We start from the raw sequence: 14,380 nt of genomic DNA on the forward strand, positions 1-14,380 counted from the left end.
TGAATTTGACCCTGGGCAAAACTGTGAGAAGCCTTCCTAGTGATTCAGTTTTTACGTCAACAATTTTATATTAACGCTCACTTTATGCTTATAAAACATTTGTTTAAAATACTATAAAGATCATTTGGAATCCTTAATTAGACACCTTCATTTTACATTGGGCTCAATATTTGAGACGTAAATGCATACTGAATTTTGTTAGAGAAGTTTAGGGATAAATACAAAAATCCTTCCGTTTTGTTCATTGGAAAGCTACTGACTAATTAGATGTAAAGTGGAAAAATTCTAGAAGTAATAGTGTATTCACTGCATTAACAGATGAAATAAGAAAAATCATACGAGAGTCCAATAAAATCAGATAAAGTGTATGCTAAAATTTAAAACCCATTCATGAGTTAAACAGCAACAACAACAAAACAGATTTGAAATAGAAGGGAACTTCTTTAATCTAAAAAAAAGGGATCTAGAAGATATCTATAGCAAACACCATACTTAATGATGCAATGTTGTAAGATTTCCCTCTGAGAATAGGGATAAGATAAGGATGCTTACTTGTTATCTCATCACTTCTATTCACTGTTAAATTGGAGGCCTGAGCCAGATTGTAAGGCGGGAAAGAACAGAAAAAGCAGTATTAATATGAGGATTAGAAGGGAAGAAATGAAACGATCACTTGTAAAGAATATAATTATGCATGTAGAAAAATTGTTTTAATTCAGGTAGATTATTAAAATCAGTTAAGTGAGCTTAGTGAGGTTTTGGATTTAAGGTCAAATACAAAAGCCAGTTAAGATAAAATGAAGTTTAAAAAGCTATCTTTTATAATAACATTTAGAATACATCAAATAGGAATAAATTTAACAAAAGATGAAGAACTCTACATAGAAAATATAAAACATTATTAAGAGAAATTAAAGAAGATCTAAATAAATGAAGGAATATAATGGGTCTATTCCACAGAGAAAACACTGTTGCTCATAATCTTGTATTTAGAGCTGGGGAATTGAAGTCAATAAATTGGCCATGTACTGTACATATTAGTTGCCCACTAATTCTGGCTTTTTACCAGTCTTCATTTTATAATGAACTGATTTGAGTCTTTCTCTTACTAGACTGTGACCGTAGATAAACTGCAGGGAAGTTCTGTTAATGTATCTACTGAAGATGGTTTGCTGAAAGCCAAGTGTCTTTACACAGAATCATCATTTCTATCTTCTGCTGCTGGAGATATTACATTAGGAAGTGTTCATGGTAAGGTGACAGAGGCCTAATACATCTTAGATATGCCACATGACATAAATTTTAAGAGATGACTGTGTTTCTTTGTAGGTGAAGGAGGATCTGCCGATAGGAAGCTGCCCCTCTAAATAATTAATTGCAGAGTAACCATCTTTTAAAAAACCCACAAAATAAAGTGACTCATATGGTACTGAATTTTATTTTGGCAAGAAATTGAATATTATGCTGTTATACATGAAGCTAATAATAATTCTGATTTTTAATGCATTTCTTTATAGAAGGCAGCAAACAACAAGGAAATATGTGCAGGAATATTCAGAGGAAAGCACAATTAAATAAAAGCAGTGTTAAAAAATAAAGATGGGTTCTGAGTGATTGCTTTTATGTTATGATAGAAAAGCTAAGGATTAAATAAATTAATGAAACATTTGTGTGGGATCCGATTATAGCAATTCAGTGATACTAATTTTGGCTGAAATGCTTTATGTGTATTAGTACTAGCACCAGGTCCTCCCAGTGCCCTGCCATTTTCAGTTTTCTTTAATTAAATATCATCTTGTGACTTTTAAAACATGTCTCTGCAGATATGTAATATTACTTAGTTAACTTTTGTGTTATTGAAAGAAAAGAAGAGAATGTAATGGTGAAGTAATATGGCAAAGGGCATGCTGGTATTCAGTGTCACTCAGCATGCTTCTTCAGTTCCCACATAGCAGATGATTTAAGTCCAGGTATGTTTTCTGAAATATGTACACATAGAATTAAGAATCTCTTATCCTGGCAAGTAGTATATACACATCTGCTAAATGCCTTTTGGACCATTTTCCAGGAGTTATAGACAAACTTTTGCTGTACGTAGTCCACTCATTTAACTTCTGTAGGAAAGCTGAATATATTTATCTATACATTTTGGTAAAACCTCCAGATTTTAGTAGTCAGCATGAATTATTAGGTGGTATTAGAAAACCTGGCTAGTGCAAACCATGCTATTTAGCAAATTGGCAGGTAGTCTTACAGTTAAAAAAAATCTGAAAAAATGAGTACTTATATGCTTGAAATAATTCTTGAACCTCAATTTCATAGTTAAACCTCATCAACCATTCTTGTAGGGTTAAGGTATTATTTGAGTCCAAAATAAAGCAAATAGTTTTGTTAGTTATTCATCAGTTTTGTTGTTTTTTGTTTTGTTTACTGAGTTGTGCCTTGAATAGTTCTGGTAATTTGTAACTCCATATTTCAACAATGACTTTTATGTAAGCATTGTATTTTTTTTTTTTTTTTAAACATCTTTATTGGGGTATAATTGCTTTACAATTGTGTGTTAGTTTCTGCTTTATAACAAAGTGAATCAGTTATACATATACATATGTTCCCATATGTCTTCCCTCTTGCGTCTCCCTCCCTCCCACTCTCCCTATCCCACCCCTCCAGGCTGTCACAAAGCACCGAGCTAATATCCCTGTGCCTTGCGGCTGGTAAGCATTGTATTTTTAACTGTTAATTGTGATTAAAAGTACTGTACTTAATATATTGAGTAATTTTTAGTGGAAAATTAATTCCTTATCATGTCACATGTTGATTAACACCCAGGATAAGAACAGCTCTGTTCTCTGCAGTGCTTTATACCATGTTTACACTGAATTCATTAATGTTTAAATTTTTTTGCTTTCTTTTAAGTAAGTTGAGAATTGAACTTGGTACATTAGTAGCTTACATGATAGTAAAACAGATGTACTTTTTTGAAGCAGTCCTCAAAATACTCTAGGTCTCTTTTTTTTTTTAACATCTTTATTGGTGTATAATTGCTTTACAATAGTGTGTTAGTTTCTGCTTTATGACATAATGAATCAGCTATACATATACATATATCCCCATATCCCCTCCCTCTTGCGTCTCCCTCCCACCCTCCCTATCCCACCCCTCTAGGTGGTCACAAAGCACCTAGCTGATCTCCCTGTGCTATGCGGCTGCTTCCCACTAGCTATCTATTTTACATTTGGTAGTGTATATATGTCCATGCCACTCTCTCACTTCATCCCAGCTTACCCTTCCCCCTCCCCGTGTCCTCAAGTCCATTCTCTACGTTTGCGTCTTTATTCCTATCTTGCCCCTAGGTTCTTCAGAACAAATTTTTTTTTTTTAGATTCCATATATATGTGTTAGCATATGGCATTTGTTTTTCTCTTTCTGACTTATTTCACTCTGTAAAATACTGTAGGTCTCTTGATTACTTACAGTGGCTGAAATGGAAACAAATTGCTAGGAATAAAAGAGTTCATTCTTTAGCCTTTATAAAACCTTTTATATTTACTGACCTTTAATGTGAAGTCAAATACCTTTCCTTTGGTGGTTTCAATCTGAGCCAGACCTAGATCCTCTTTTGAACTGTTGTCTCTGGTTGGGATTTTGAAAGACTCTGAGATGGAAATTAGAGTGTAGCAAATTTACCAGGGAGGCCTCTGGGGACCAGTGCCATACAAAGGAACAAAGCCCAGTTTCCACAGGAGAGGTTAGACTTGATAAGTCTCAACAACCCCAAAAGGGTGCTCTGAAGCTGGGATGGTCCTCAGAATTGTCTCAAGTTGGGGTGAGGGGAGATGGACCTTTATATCCCCAATCCTTAGATGCAAACTGCCCCAGAAGCACAATGATCTTGGATCAAAATGGCTCTCTTCAGATAAGGCAATTCCCTAAGAGAGCAGAGAGCTGAAGACTGTCTGCCAGCAGTACTCCCAATAGATAGGAAAATAAGCCCTGCAGTTACAAAGGGGTTCTGAATGATGGCTCATAGCACTGACTACCGTTATATTTGTTCATTCGTGCAGTACATGTACTGACCACCTACTGTGTGCCAGATTTTCAGGCACCAAGGGTATGAAGTTGTGCAGGAGATGATACCTGTCCTTAAAGAACTCACGGTCTAGTGGAAGGACTGAGCATCATCTTTCTTGTTTGTAATACTAGTAGAGCAGAGAGAAGTAGGAGAAGGGAAAATTTGATCCAGTTGCCACTGTAGAAGAGGTTCCATGTTGTTCAGCCCTGCTTTCTCCATCTAGTCCTTGGCCCTCATTCTGCTTGGTTTTTCAGTGGTAGTAAGTATATGAAAGAGAGAGATTTGAAAAAAAAATCTGCATTTCTTAGTCATACTCTGTGCCTGCCTACTTTTTAAATTACCCTTAAGAGAGGCCCAAGTTTCTTGCCTCCCCCTCCTATGCCATCCGTATTTCCATCCTTGTCCTAAGGGATTATATGCACATGTTCCTTGAGTTTGGAGTGTGGAGGTGGGATGGGTACGGAAGAACAGGCAGTGTTCTAGCCCTACATCCTAATAGGTTAGAAGATTAGAGTCGTGACTGGTGGAAGGAAGTCCCTATGCTCTAGCTACTGGGATTTTAGTAGGGAGAGATACCTCCCAAGGATCATCCCAAGCTGGAACTCTGAATACATATTCCACTGAAGTCTTTGTTCAAAGTGGTGATGGTCATATAACACCAATTAGATCCATATTTTGGCTGTATTTAAATAAACTAGCTTGGGAATCTTAAAACTTACTTTTACAGGAAAATATGTTGCTACTTCTAAACATCTGACTTACAGAAAACAAATTCATAAGAATAATTCTTATTCTTAGAATTCTTAGAATACACGTTCTAAGACCTGCCTGTTCAGGATTTATTTAGTTTGGCTTCTTTCTTTTTTTTTAATGTAAATTTATTATTATTTTATTTATTTATTTATTTATTTATTTTTGGCTGCATTGAGTTTTCATTGCTGTGCGCGGGCTTCTCATTGCAGTGGCTTCTCTTGTTGCAGAGCACGGGCTCTAGGCGCAAGGGCTTCAGTAGTTGTGCCTCGTGGGCTCTAGAGCACAGGCTCAGTGGTTGTGGCACATGGGCTTAGTTGCTCTGCGGCATGTGGGATCTTTCCAGACCAGGGCTTGAACCCATGTCCCCTGCATTGGCAGGTGGATTCTTAACCATTGCACCACCAGGGAAGTCCAAGTTTGGCTTCTTTTTCTTAAGGTAGATTTTTTTTAAACCCAACATACAGATGTTGTAAAAAGCCATTTGTACCACAAATATGATGACAGTAACTGTCTTTTTCATAGATTTACCAGGTATATGAGTTTGGAGCCCTTGTGTTAATAGGTTGGGGGTGGTTGTTTGCAAGCAAACATGTATTGAGTGCCTAAGTGAGCCAGCCCATTTTATTTAATGGATAATTGGCTGTTTACAAATGAAGAAAACAAAACTTAGAAATGTCTAATTGTTTGCTCTCAATTATAAGTTAATTAGTGGAAGAGCAAGAATTTGATCCAGGTTTCTTGACTTTTTAGGAGATGTTTTTAAACAGTGTTCAAACAAATGTGTGCACATAGCCATGGTGAATTTCTTGATTGCAACCCAAATTCCATCATTGCTTTTAGGGCTACCTGGGTCACTCTAGAGATGTTTCCTCTAGACAGACAGCACTACAACACAGATGCACTGCTTCAGCTGGGTTCTAAATTGTAAACTCCAATTTCAGGATTTTTGTGCCTTATGAAAATGTGGTGTTCCATATAGTGTTTGGGTTCAGCTTAGCTCCGTGGAGCCATTCAGGGACTCGGTTCATTCTTTAAAAGTGATGCTGCTATCTTCAGTGTGTGGCTTCTAAGTCTTCCATGAAAGGAAGACAGAGCATGAAATTTATTTCTTGTCTGTATATTCTTTTTGTTCATATACCCTGATGCAAACTAATACCCAACATACTGCTGAATACTTAAGAGGTAATGAGGAAAGGGAAAATGAAAGGAGTAATATGTCTTTCCTGGCTTTGCAAATTGACTCCTGTGTGTAGAGAAGGGAAAAATCTATCTTGAATGGTTTTCAAAATGAAATTTTTAAGTAGAGCTAACAATATTTTCTTGGTAAGAAAATGAGTAATCTAATTGACTAGTAATATTTACTATTTATAATGTTGGTTGAATCACATCTATTAAGTATGTGTGCCTTCTAATACAAAAGAAACTAGTTTATTCATTGACTCAACAAATATTCCCCAATGTTCTGGCACTGAGAACCTAGTGGGAGAATGAGTACTTGGATAGTTTGTGTTTAGATATAAAATTTTGTGACAGTTTACTATCTTGATTTCCTTCTAAATTATAAAAAATTACATTCTGTGTAAAGTACATTTTATTATATTCTGCTCTTTGAATATTTGTGATTTTAAAAGAATTTTGTACATGTATATATAAGATATACATGTATTTATATATATTCTAGTAAATATATTTTTTAAATATAGGTATATAGTCTCCTGACTTAGAAAGAAAAGCTTCCTTGAAATGGTTTGCTGGGATTGATTTTATTTATGACATAATTTAAACAAATTAATTAGGGTTAATATGTAGGAGTACTCATGACAGTCATTTTAGTGTTTTATATTTAACTTATGTTATTATTTGGAATAAATGATTAATGAATAAAACTGCATTTAAAATATTTAGATTCCCTATATAACTTAGGGTCTTATTTTAGACTCTTTGGGAACATACATTAATACATAAATTGATAACTATTAGTTCTCTCATTTTTCTGTACTTCAGAAGTCCTTTGTTCCCCAAAGATTTAGCAATTTGTACATGCTTAAACTGTTCCTTAAATAATTACTTTGGATTTTGGAAACTTTCACAGAAGTAAAAGTTATACAAACTATACAAATACAGTTGATCATTTTGATAGCACAAAGAAATGCCTCAATTTGCTTTAAGAAGGACATATAGGCTCTGGTGAATTTATAAATCTGCCTTGTGAATTTAGAAAGTCAGAAGTAATATAAAATTTTAAAAGAAAGGAACTTTTATTGGATTAAATGGAACTCTTCATGAAGTTCATGAAAATGCTTTGTTCTAATTCTAGTGTTTATTCTTAAGTTCATTGTGAAGTTTGTCATTTTAACACATGATAATTTATGTTAATGTTGAATCTGGACACTTAAGACTTTTTTATATGAAATACCAGAGAGGAATTACAGCTCCCTTTGTGGTACAGACAGCATAGTTTTTTTTTTCATGATTTAGACATATGATAAAATATGTTGCTATTTCATGCAGTGTTTGGACTCCGCTCAGGTCCTTCGAGGGACTGGGCTCCTTCCATAAAGCTGATGCTGCCATTTTCAGTGTGTGGCTTCCAAGCTTCCACTAAAGGAAGAGAGATCATAGAGGATCATGTGAGAAATTTGTTAGCCAGAATGTTTTCAAATGACTTTAACTGCAGAAGTCTGAGATAAAGAGTTTAGTGTGTTCTAAGGAAGGAGAAAGGCACACAAGTATTAGGGGGTACTGGCCGTCTGTGTCACATCTTATATTTATAATTGCTCTTTCTCAAATGTCTATGAGTTCCTCCTCTTTCCACACCCCCTTGCTGTTCTCCAGAATTTCATCCTTGTTTCATCGTTTTTTCCATTCTTTCTTTTCCTTGGGCATCTTATACACTTTTGAGTCTCAACTGCCCTTGTATTCTAATAATTCAAATATGTATCTCTAGTGCTGACTTCCAGCTTATACATCCATCTGCTTAGTAGATATAGATATAGCCATTTGGATCTTTACAGGCTTCTCAAACGACTTCACATTTCTAACTTCTTTTCTCCTACTTTCCCAGCCCTCACCTCCCCAACCTCATCCATAATATAATCCTCCTCCTTTATTTCCATTTGCAGATTCTAATATTACCATGTACCTAATTTCCCAAGCTAGAATCTAGAAGTAACCCTAAATTCCTCTCTCTATCACCTTCCACATCTATCAATCCCAAAGTATAGGTAGGTTTTATCATCTAAATATTTCTTCAATCTATCCCAGTTTTTTCTTTCAAACTTCTACTGTTCTTTTGGTTTTTTTAAAATTTATTTATTTACTGATTATTTTTGGCTGCGTTCGGTCTTTGTTGCTGTGCACGGGCTTTCTCTAGTTGCAACGAGCAGGGGCTACACTTCGTTGTGGTGCGTGGGCTTCTTATTGCTGTGGCTTCTCTTGTTGCGGAGCACGGTCTCTAGGTGCGTGGGCTTCAGTAGTTGCAGCACGTGGGCTCAGTAGTTGTGGCTCACGGGCTCTAGAGCTCAGGCTCAGTAGTTGTGGCGCATGGGCTTAGTTGCTCTGCGGCATGTGGGATCTTCCCAGACCAGAGATCGAACCCGTGTCCCCTGCATTGGCAGGTGGATTCTCAACCACTGCACCACCAGGGAAGTCCCCAAACTTCTACTATTCTAATTCATATTCTTGTCATCTCTTGCCTCAACTCTAACAGTAAGTTTGCTTCCAGTCTTGCCTTCTTCAAATTCATCCTCTTCACTATAGCTATGGTTGGTTATTAGAAAGGCACATTGAACATGGCATTTTCTTACCCAAACCCTTTTCTACTGCTTCAGTGACTTAGCTAACTTACTAATTCCTTTTTCTGACCTTATGCTTTGTCTTCTAGAATTACACAGTGTCTTACTTCTTCCCGTGTATATTCTTACTTGTTCTTTACTTCTGAGTTTTTGATCAGAGCCCTTGATCATATTTATCAATTATAGTCTTCCTAAAATGATTTTCCCGGCTTTCTTTATCTCATTGACTTTTAGTAATCTTTTAGTACTCAGCTAAAGCAGCCTTCCCCCATCTCTGGCCTTCCATTGACCCATAAATTCTTGCCTTATTAAAGAGCAAAGGTCGTGTTTTATTTATCTCTGTGTTCTTACCATTTAGCCCTGTGGCTTGCAAATAAAAAATCTCTCTCTTCCTGCTCCTGCAGCCCTCCCCCTAAAAAAGAAGCACAAAAAGGATTTAACTTTTAAGGATATTTACTTTCTCTGTTTGGATTATGAAAGTATATGTGCTGTTTTTAACCATAATTACATTTATTTTAGTGAAGAAAAATAAACTGATGTTTATCTTTAAATCGATAGCTTATTTTTCCTCTGACCACACTAGAATGAAGAGTTGCTAGTTAAGAAGAACTATATATTTTCTCAAAAATTGGGGTTTGTGGAAGTTTCATAACTTGAAAGAAGAGTCAGCACACATAATTATTACAGACCATATGGCATCTGCTTTATTGGAAGGAAGGCTTTTGCAAAGATGTACTGCTCTCAAATAGTTGATTTGTTTATTTTCAGTGGTTGGAGATGAAATGGGTGAAACCAAAATATAGAAAATTGTGTTAGTAATGCCCATTTGGTAGATTTGTGTACTTTACAATATTCTACCTTATTCCACAAAGTATTGGAGACAAGAGTTCCATGTTGTATATTTTAATGACTTTGGAATATTTCTGTTTAGGGTAGAGGTTTTCTAAATATTTTGATATAAGTGGAGAATATTTTTTTGTTTATTGCTTTAAAAATCCTTTAGTGTTGATAAAAAATATTTTGATATATTCTTTATATTTAAAATTAGTTCCATACTTTTCTTGTTCTGTTATGCTTTTACTGTACAGAACTCTAACATTCAAGAGAGAGGTAGTTTGAGACTGTACAGATTCTGCTATAATGTGAACTAGTCCTCATTTTTTAATGGATCTAAAGCTATTTTATGGCTCTAAAACTGTTGTTTTCTTGATCACTTCACTTTCATTACAAGCACTAATGATTAACTTTTTGAGAAAGACCACATTTTCTATTTTCATTTAAAAAAGTAAATTTTTACTGCATTCACTGAAGACTAGTATAAGGTAATAAAGCTCCAAAATTTTGCCTTGCGAGTGGGTGACTGAACTTATTACTAGCTAAATGACTGACTGTAGAACTATGTCATAGTTCTTTACTAACAGTTAAAATCACAAATATCAGGGGTCTGCTTTACCTTATTTTTGAAGTATTCATAAGGTGAAAACAGTAAAGAGAATTCTGAGCGTCTCACACTAGCTTAATTTTCCTAAAGATTAGGAAGGAATACAAGATGTTTTTCTTGTATTGTTGCCTATCTTGAAATTCTTCAGTGACTCCTTCAATATAGGATAAAGTCAATAGACTAAGCACTCTATGGTTCTTCTACAGATTTATTTTTACCTATTTTTCGAAACTAATTTGTTCAAAAAATAATAGTATTTACTATGTACTGGGCAATATACTAAGCTCTCAAAATATAACACTAAATAAGAAAGACTTAATCCCTGTCCTCATAGACTTGCCTAATTGCTCCAGCCTAACTGATGAGCATGATTTAAATAATAGCGTGTATCGTTATGCCTTTTTACCTTTGCTTACTTCATTATTTTTTCCACAAAATCCTTTCCCTTCAGCATCAAATTTTACCCACATTTCAAACTTCCACTCTGGTGATACCTCCAATATCACTATTCTCCCTGTTCATGCCAGGTCATTTTAGCCTGTTTCCTCTGAATGGCTGTGGCAACTAATTCATACTGTTCAGTTACAACATTCACTTATAATTATTAATAAATTCTAATTTTTAACTTCTCATGTGTGCATCTCCCCAGATAGCCTATAAGGTTTTGGATGGCCAGTCTGTTCTCTGCAACCCCTGCAAGTGATTCGGGTCCTTCCCACATGCAAAACGCACTCCCTTCCTTTCAGGGTTCCCAAAGTCTCATCCCATTACATATCTCCTCAGAGTCCACAATCTCTACATCAAAATCAGATCCAGATGTAGATGAGCCTCCTTGGGTACAGTTGCTTAAATATAACTTAAATATTGTTCTTCTGAATCTGAAGACCTGTGAACTGAAGAGACAAGTTCTTTAGCCCCCTCAACCCACATACACCACCTACACACTCAGAATACAAGGATGGGATATGCATAGGATAATTTCTATAGACTTTCCTGTCCAAAGAGGAGAAAATAAGGGGCACAAAGGAGTCATTGATCCATAATGATTTTGAAATTCAGGTGGGCAAACGTTGGAGGTTACTTGATTAGATCTCAAGGCCTTGCGATAATTCTTCAGGGTTCCAGACTTTGCACTCTGAGTCATCCTTCCTTTTTCATGAAATGTAGCATGTGTTTGCAGCTGAGGAGTTTCCTCAGTCTGCTTCCTGCCAGCAGAATTTTGGGGGTTGAATGGTCTCATTTCACTTTGTACTGTCACTGTCCCTCTCAGTCGAAGTTAGCAATGTGTTTGCTGATACACTTCTCTCAAATATTTTGTCAGCCTCCTGTGAATCATATTGGGGTTTATTCCATTAGATAAAAGCCACAGCCAAGAATCTCTTCAAAATATGGACTTCTGCAGAGTTATTAAGGTACAGTATTCTCAAGCTTTCTAGAGGACCTATTGTTTGACTGAGAGGATCTGTGAGATACCCATAATCTGTTTAATGGACGTTTTGTATAACTGATTAATACTGTGAGGTATCACCCTTGAGCTTTCTGGATTCTTAACAAAAGATTTTACAGTCAATCCACCAGTTTTATTTTTAGGCCGTGTTCTGGCCATGCCCTGGATTCAGACTTTGTATAGAAGCCATTCTTACCTTTAGCATCTTTGGCCGTCTTGAGAAGCTCAGACTTTTCAAAATCATTCATGTCCTGGTCTTTTTGTTGTTTAACAGTCCTTTCTTTAGTTTAGCTTATCTTTCTTCTCTTGCATTTTACTGAAGCGCCAAGGAAAAATAGGCAGCGCCTACCACACTTTGACTCTGCTTGGCAGTCTCTGTGGCTAGATCATTCAGTTCATTAGGCACATTTCCTACTTTCCACGTTACTGATAGTAACAGTGTTGAAGAGTTTCCAATACTACTTAACAGGGATCTGCCTTCCTCCAGTTTCCAAAAACATTTTCTTCTCTTCCTTTTGAGCCTTCTTGGGAAGTAGACGCAAAGTCCAGCTTTCTGCTAACACACTGTTCAAGCAATTTAGGTTTTCTCTACCATGCTCCTAAAAACCCTTCCAGCCTATGCCTACTGTCAAGTTCCAAAGCTATTCCAATATTTTTAGTTATTGTGGCATCACCCCACTTCCAGCTTTCAAAATCTTTTCTAGTTACCTCGTCCTGTGTAACAAATTTAGCAGCTGAAAACAACGAACATTTATTTTCTTACACTTTGAATGGGTCAGGAATCTGGGTGTCGCTTAACTGGGTCCTCTGCCTCCAGATCTCTCTCAAAGTTGTAATCAAGGTATCAGCTGGGGCCATGGGCTTATTTGAAGGTTCAGCCAAGAGAGAATCTGCTTCCTGGTTCACTCATGGTTGTTGGCAGGATTCAATTTAGATTCTCTTGGCTTGGGGCCTCTTTCAGGTCCTTGCTCTTGGTCCTTTTTCATAGGGCAGTTGACAACATGGCAAGCTGGCTTCCATCAGAGCAAAAGACAGCTGGCAAGACAGAAGCCAGAATCTTTTTGTTACCTAGTCTTGGAAGTAACATCCCATCATTTTTGCCCTTAGTATTCTCTTTGGTAAAAACAAAGCAAATCTCCTACACATGAGTGGAGGAGATTATACAAGGGCATGAATACCGGGAGGCAGGGATCATTGGAAGCCATCTTAGAAGCTATAAGATCTTTGGCTACTACTTGCATGTGAATCTGCATTTACTGGGTTTGAAAATTGGAAGAGTATCTAGAGCACACCAATGAAATAATATTTATTTACTTAACCATTTAACAGGAGGTTCTTCCCAACCTTGTAACTTACTGAAACTTGAAAATAGTTTTATAAGCTTAACTTCACACAAGCCCAATTTTTTTTTTTTTTTGCGGTATACAGGCCTCACTGCTGCAGCCTCTCCCGCTGCGGAGCACAGGCTCCAGACGCGCAGGCCCAGCGGCCGTGGCTCACAGGCCCAGCGGCTCCGTGGCATGTGGGATCCTCCCGGACCGGGGCACGAACCCGTGTCCCCTGCATTGGCAGGCGGACTCTCAACCACTGCGCCACCAGGGAAGCTCACACAAGCCCAATTTTATTCATATATTCACATGAAGTATGATGGAATATAAAACTTTTAGAGCACATTTGACTTTGGACAAATGAATCAAGTGCCTTTTTTTTTCTTTTTTTTCCCGGGTACTGATACATGTCAGTATTTACAAGATGCATGAAATGAAGTAAGTGATTTCACTTACTCTAGATTAATTCTGAGATAAGTTATTCCTTTACTTCTTACTGTAGTTTTGGAATTATGGTAGAAGAGATAATATTGCCTACACTTTCAGTGCAGTAAATATAGGTAGTATGACTCTAGGAGTAATTATACATGCAAACACATATGAAGAAAAATCCTACTGTTTTTGGTATTGGAGGAAGGGGCTGGGAAGAATGGTTGTAATATCCTATACGTATCCTGGAAAATATATTTTCATTGAAAGGTGGAAATATTTTAAGATTATTTTCTTTGTTGGTTGTATTTCAGTGTTTTCATTATTCCTGCCTCAAAACTTTTAAACTCTTGGCACAGAAACCACTTTAATCTAACAGATAGACATGCCAAACTGGCCTGAAAAATAATAGTAATTACTTTTTTCCATGGATTATTTTAGTGTTATTTGGTTCAAAACTTGGCTTTGTGTGGTCTGATAAATATTGTGATGTTTAGATTGAAAATGAGTATTGAGCACATTTAAGTAATTTTTTCATTTTAGGGTATTAGAAGAATCATTATTTTTCTTCCATGTTTCCCGGAAAGTATGGGGGTTTGTTTTTTAGTTATGCTATAAAAGATTAAGGTGGGGTGGAGGAAGAGAATTTGTATAGTTGTCTAAATCTGTTTATTTTCGAGTTGCAACTGAATCTCTCACTAGGTTTGTGATCTGAGAAAAATTGCCAACAATAATAACAATGTTATTAAATAACGTTGTGGGTATCTAACCATGTTTTAGGATACCATTAACACAGTTCCTTTTTAGATTATCCCTAATGTATAAAGTTGTCTTTTTCTCTTTTACAGGTAATATAACGTTACAAAGCAAGATGGGTAACATCACAGTAGGTATGTGCTAAGCGGTTGGTAAATTTTGTGTGCTTTTTAAAATAGCTATATTTGTGATATTTAATTAGAGTAAATAAAGTCTACAGTTTAGCTGATGAACCTAATAGGATCAAAATATACCTATTAGGATTCTGCCTGGTCAAATATAGGCAGACCCAGTATAGGAATATGTGAAATTGTTTCTACAAGTTCATTGGTTCATCATCCTATAAATACTGTATAATTA

The 14,380-nt window shown here is 36.2% G+C and overlaps 1 protein-coding gene across 1 annotated transcript in view; it reads left to right on the forward strand.

Annotated features, from left to right (window-relative positions):
• FAM185A (family with sequence similarity 185 member A) overlaps positions 1-14,380 on the forward strand; it is a 139,348-nt gene that overhangs the window by 20,132 nt on the left and 104,836 nt on the right. Inside the window, exons 4-5 of the mRNA XM_022554463.3 lie at positions 1,113-1,251; positions 14,113-14,154. Coding sequence (XP_022410171.1) covers positions 1,113-1,251; positions 14,113-14,154 — 181 coding nt within the window. The remainder of the gene's footprint in view (positions 1-1,112; positions 1,252-14,112; positions 14,155-14,380) is intronic.

Source organism: Delphinapterus leucas, chromosome 9 (genome assembly GCF_059928025.1).
Source record: "Delphinapterus leucas isolate spDelLeu-1000000601 "Yukka" chromosome 9, BTC_Dleu_Yukka2, whole genome shotgun sequence".
NCBI classification, from domain to species: Eukaryota; Metazoa; Chordata; class Mammalia; order Artiodactyla; family Monodontidae; genus Delphinapterus; species Delphinapterus leucas.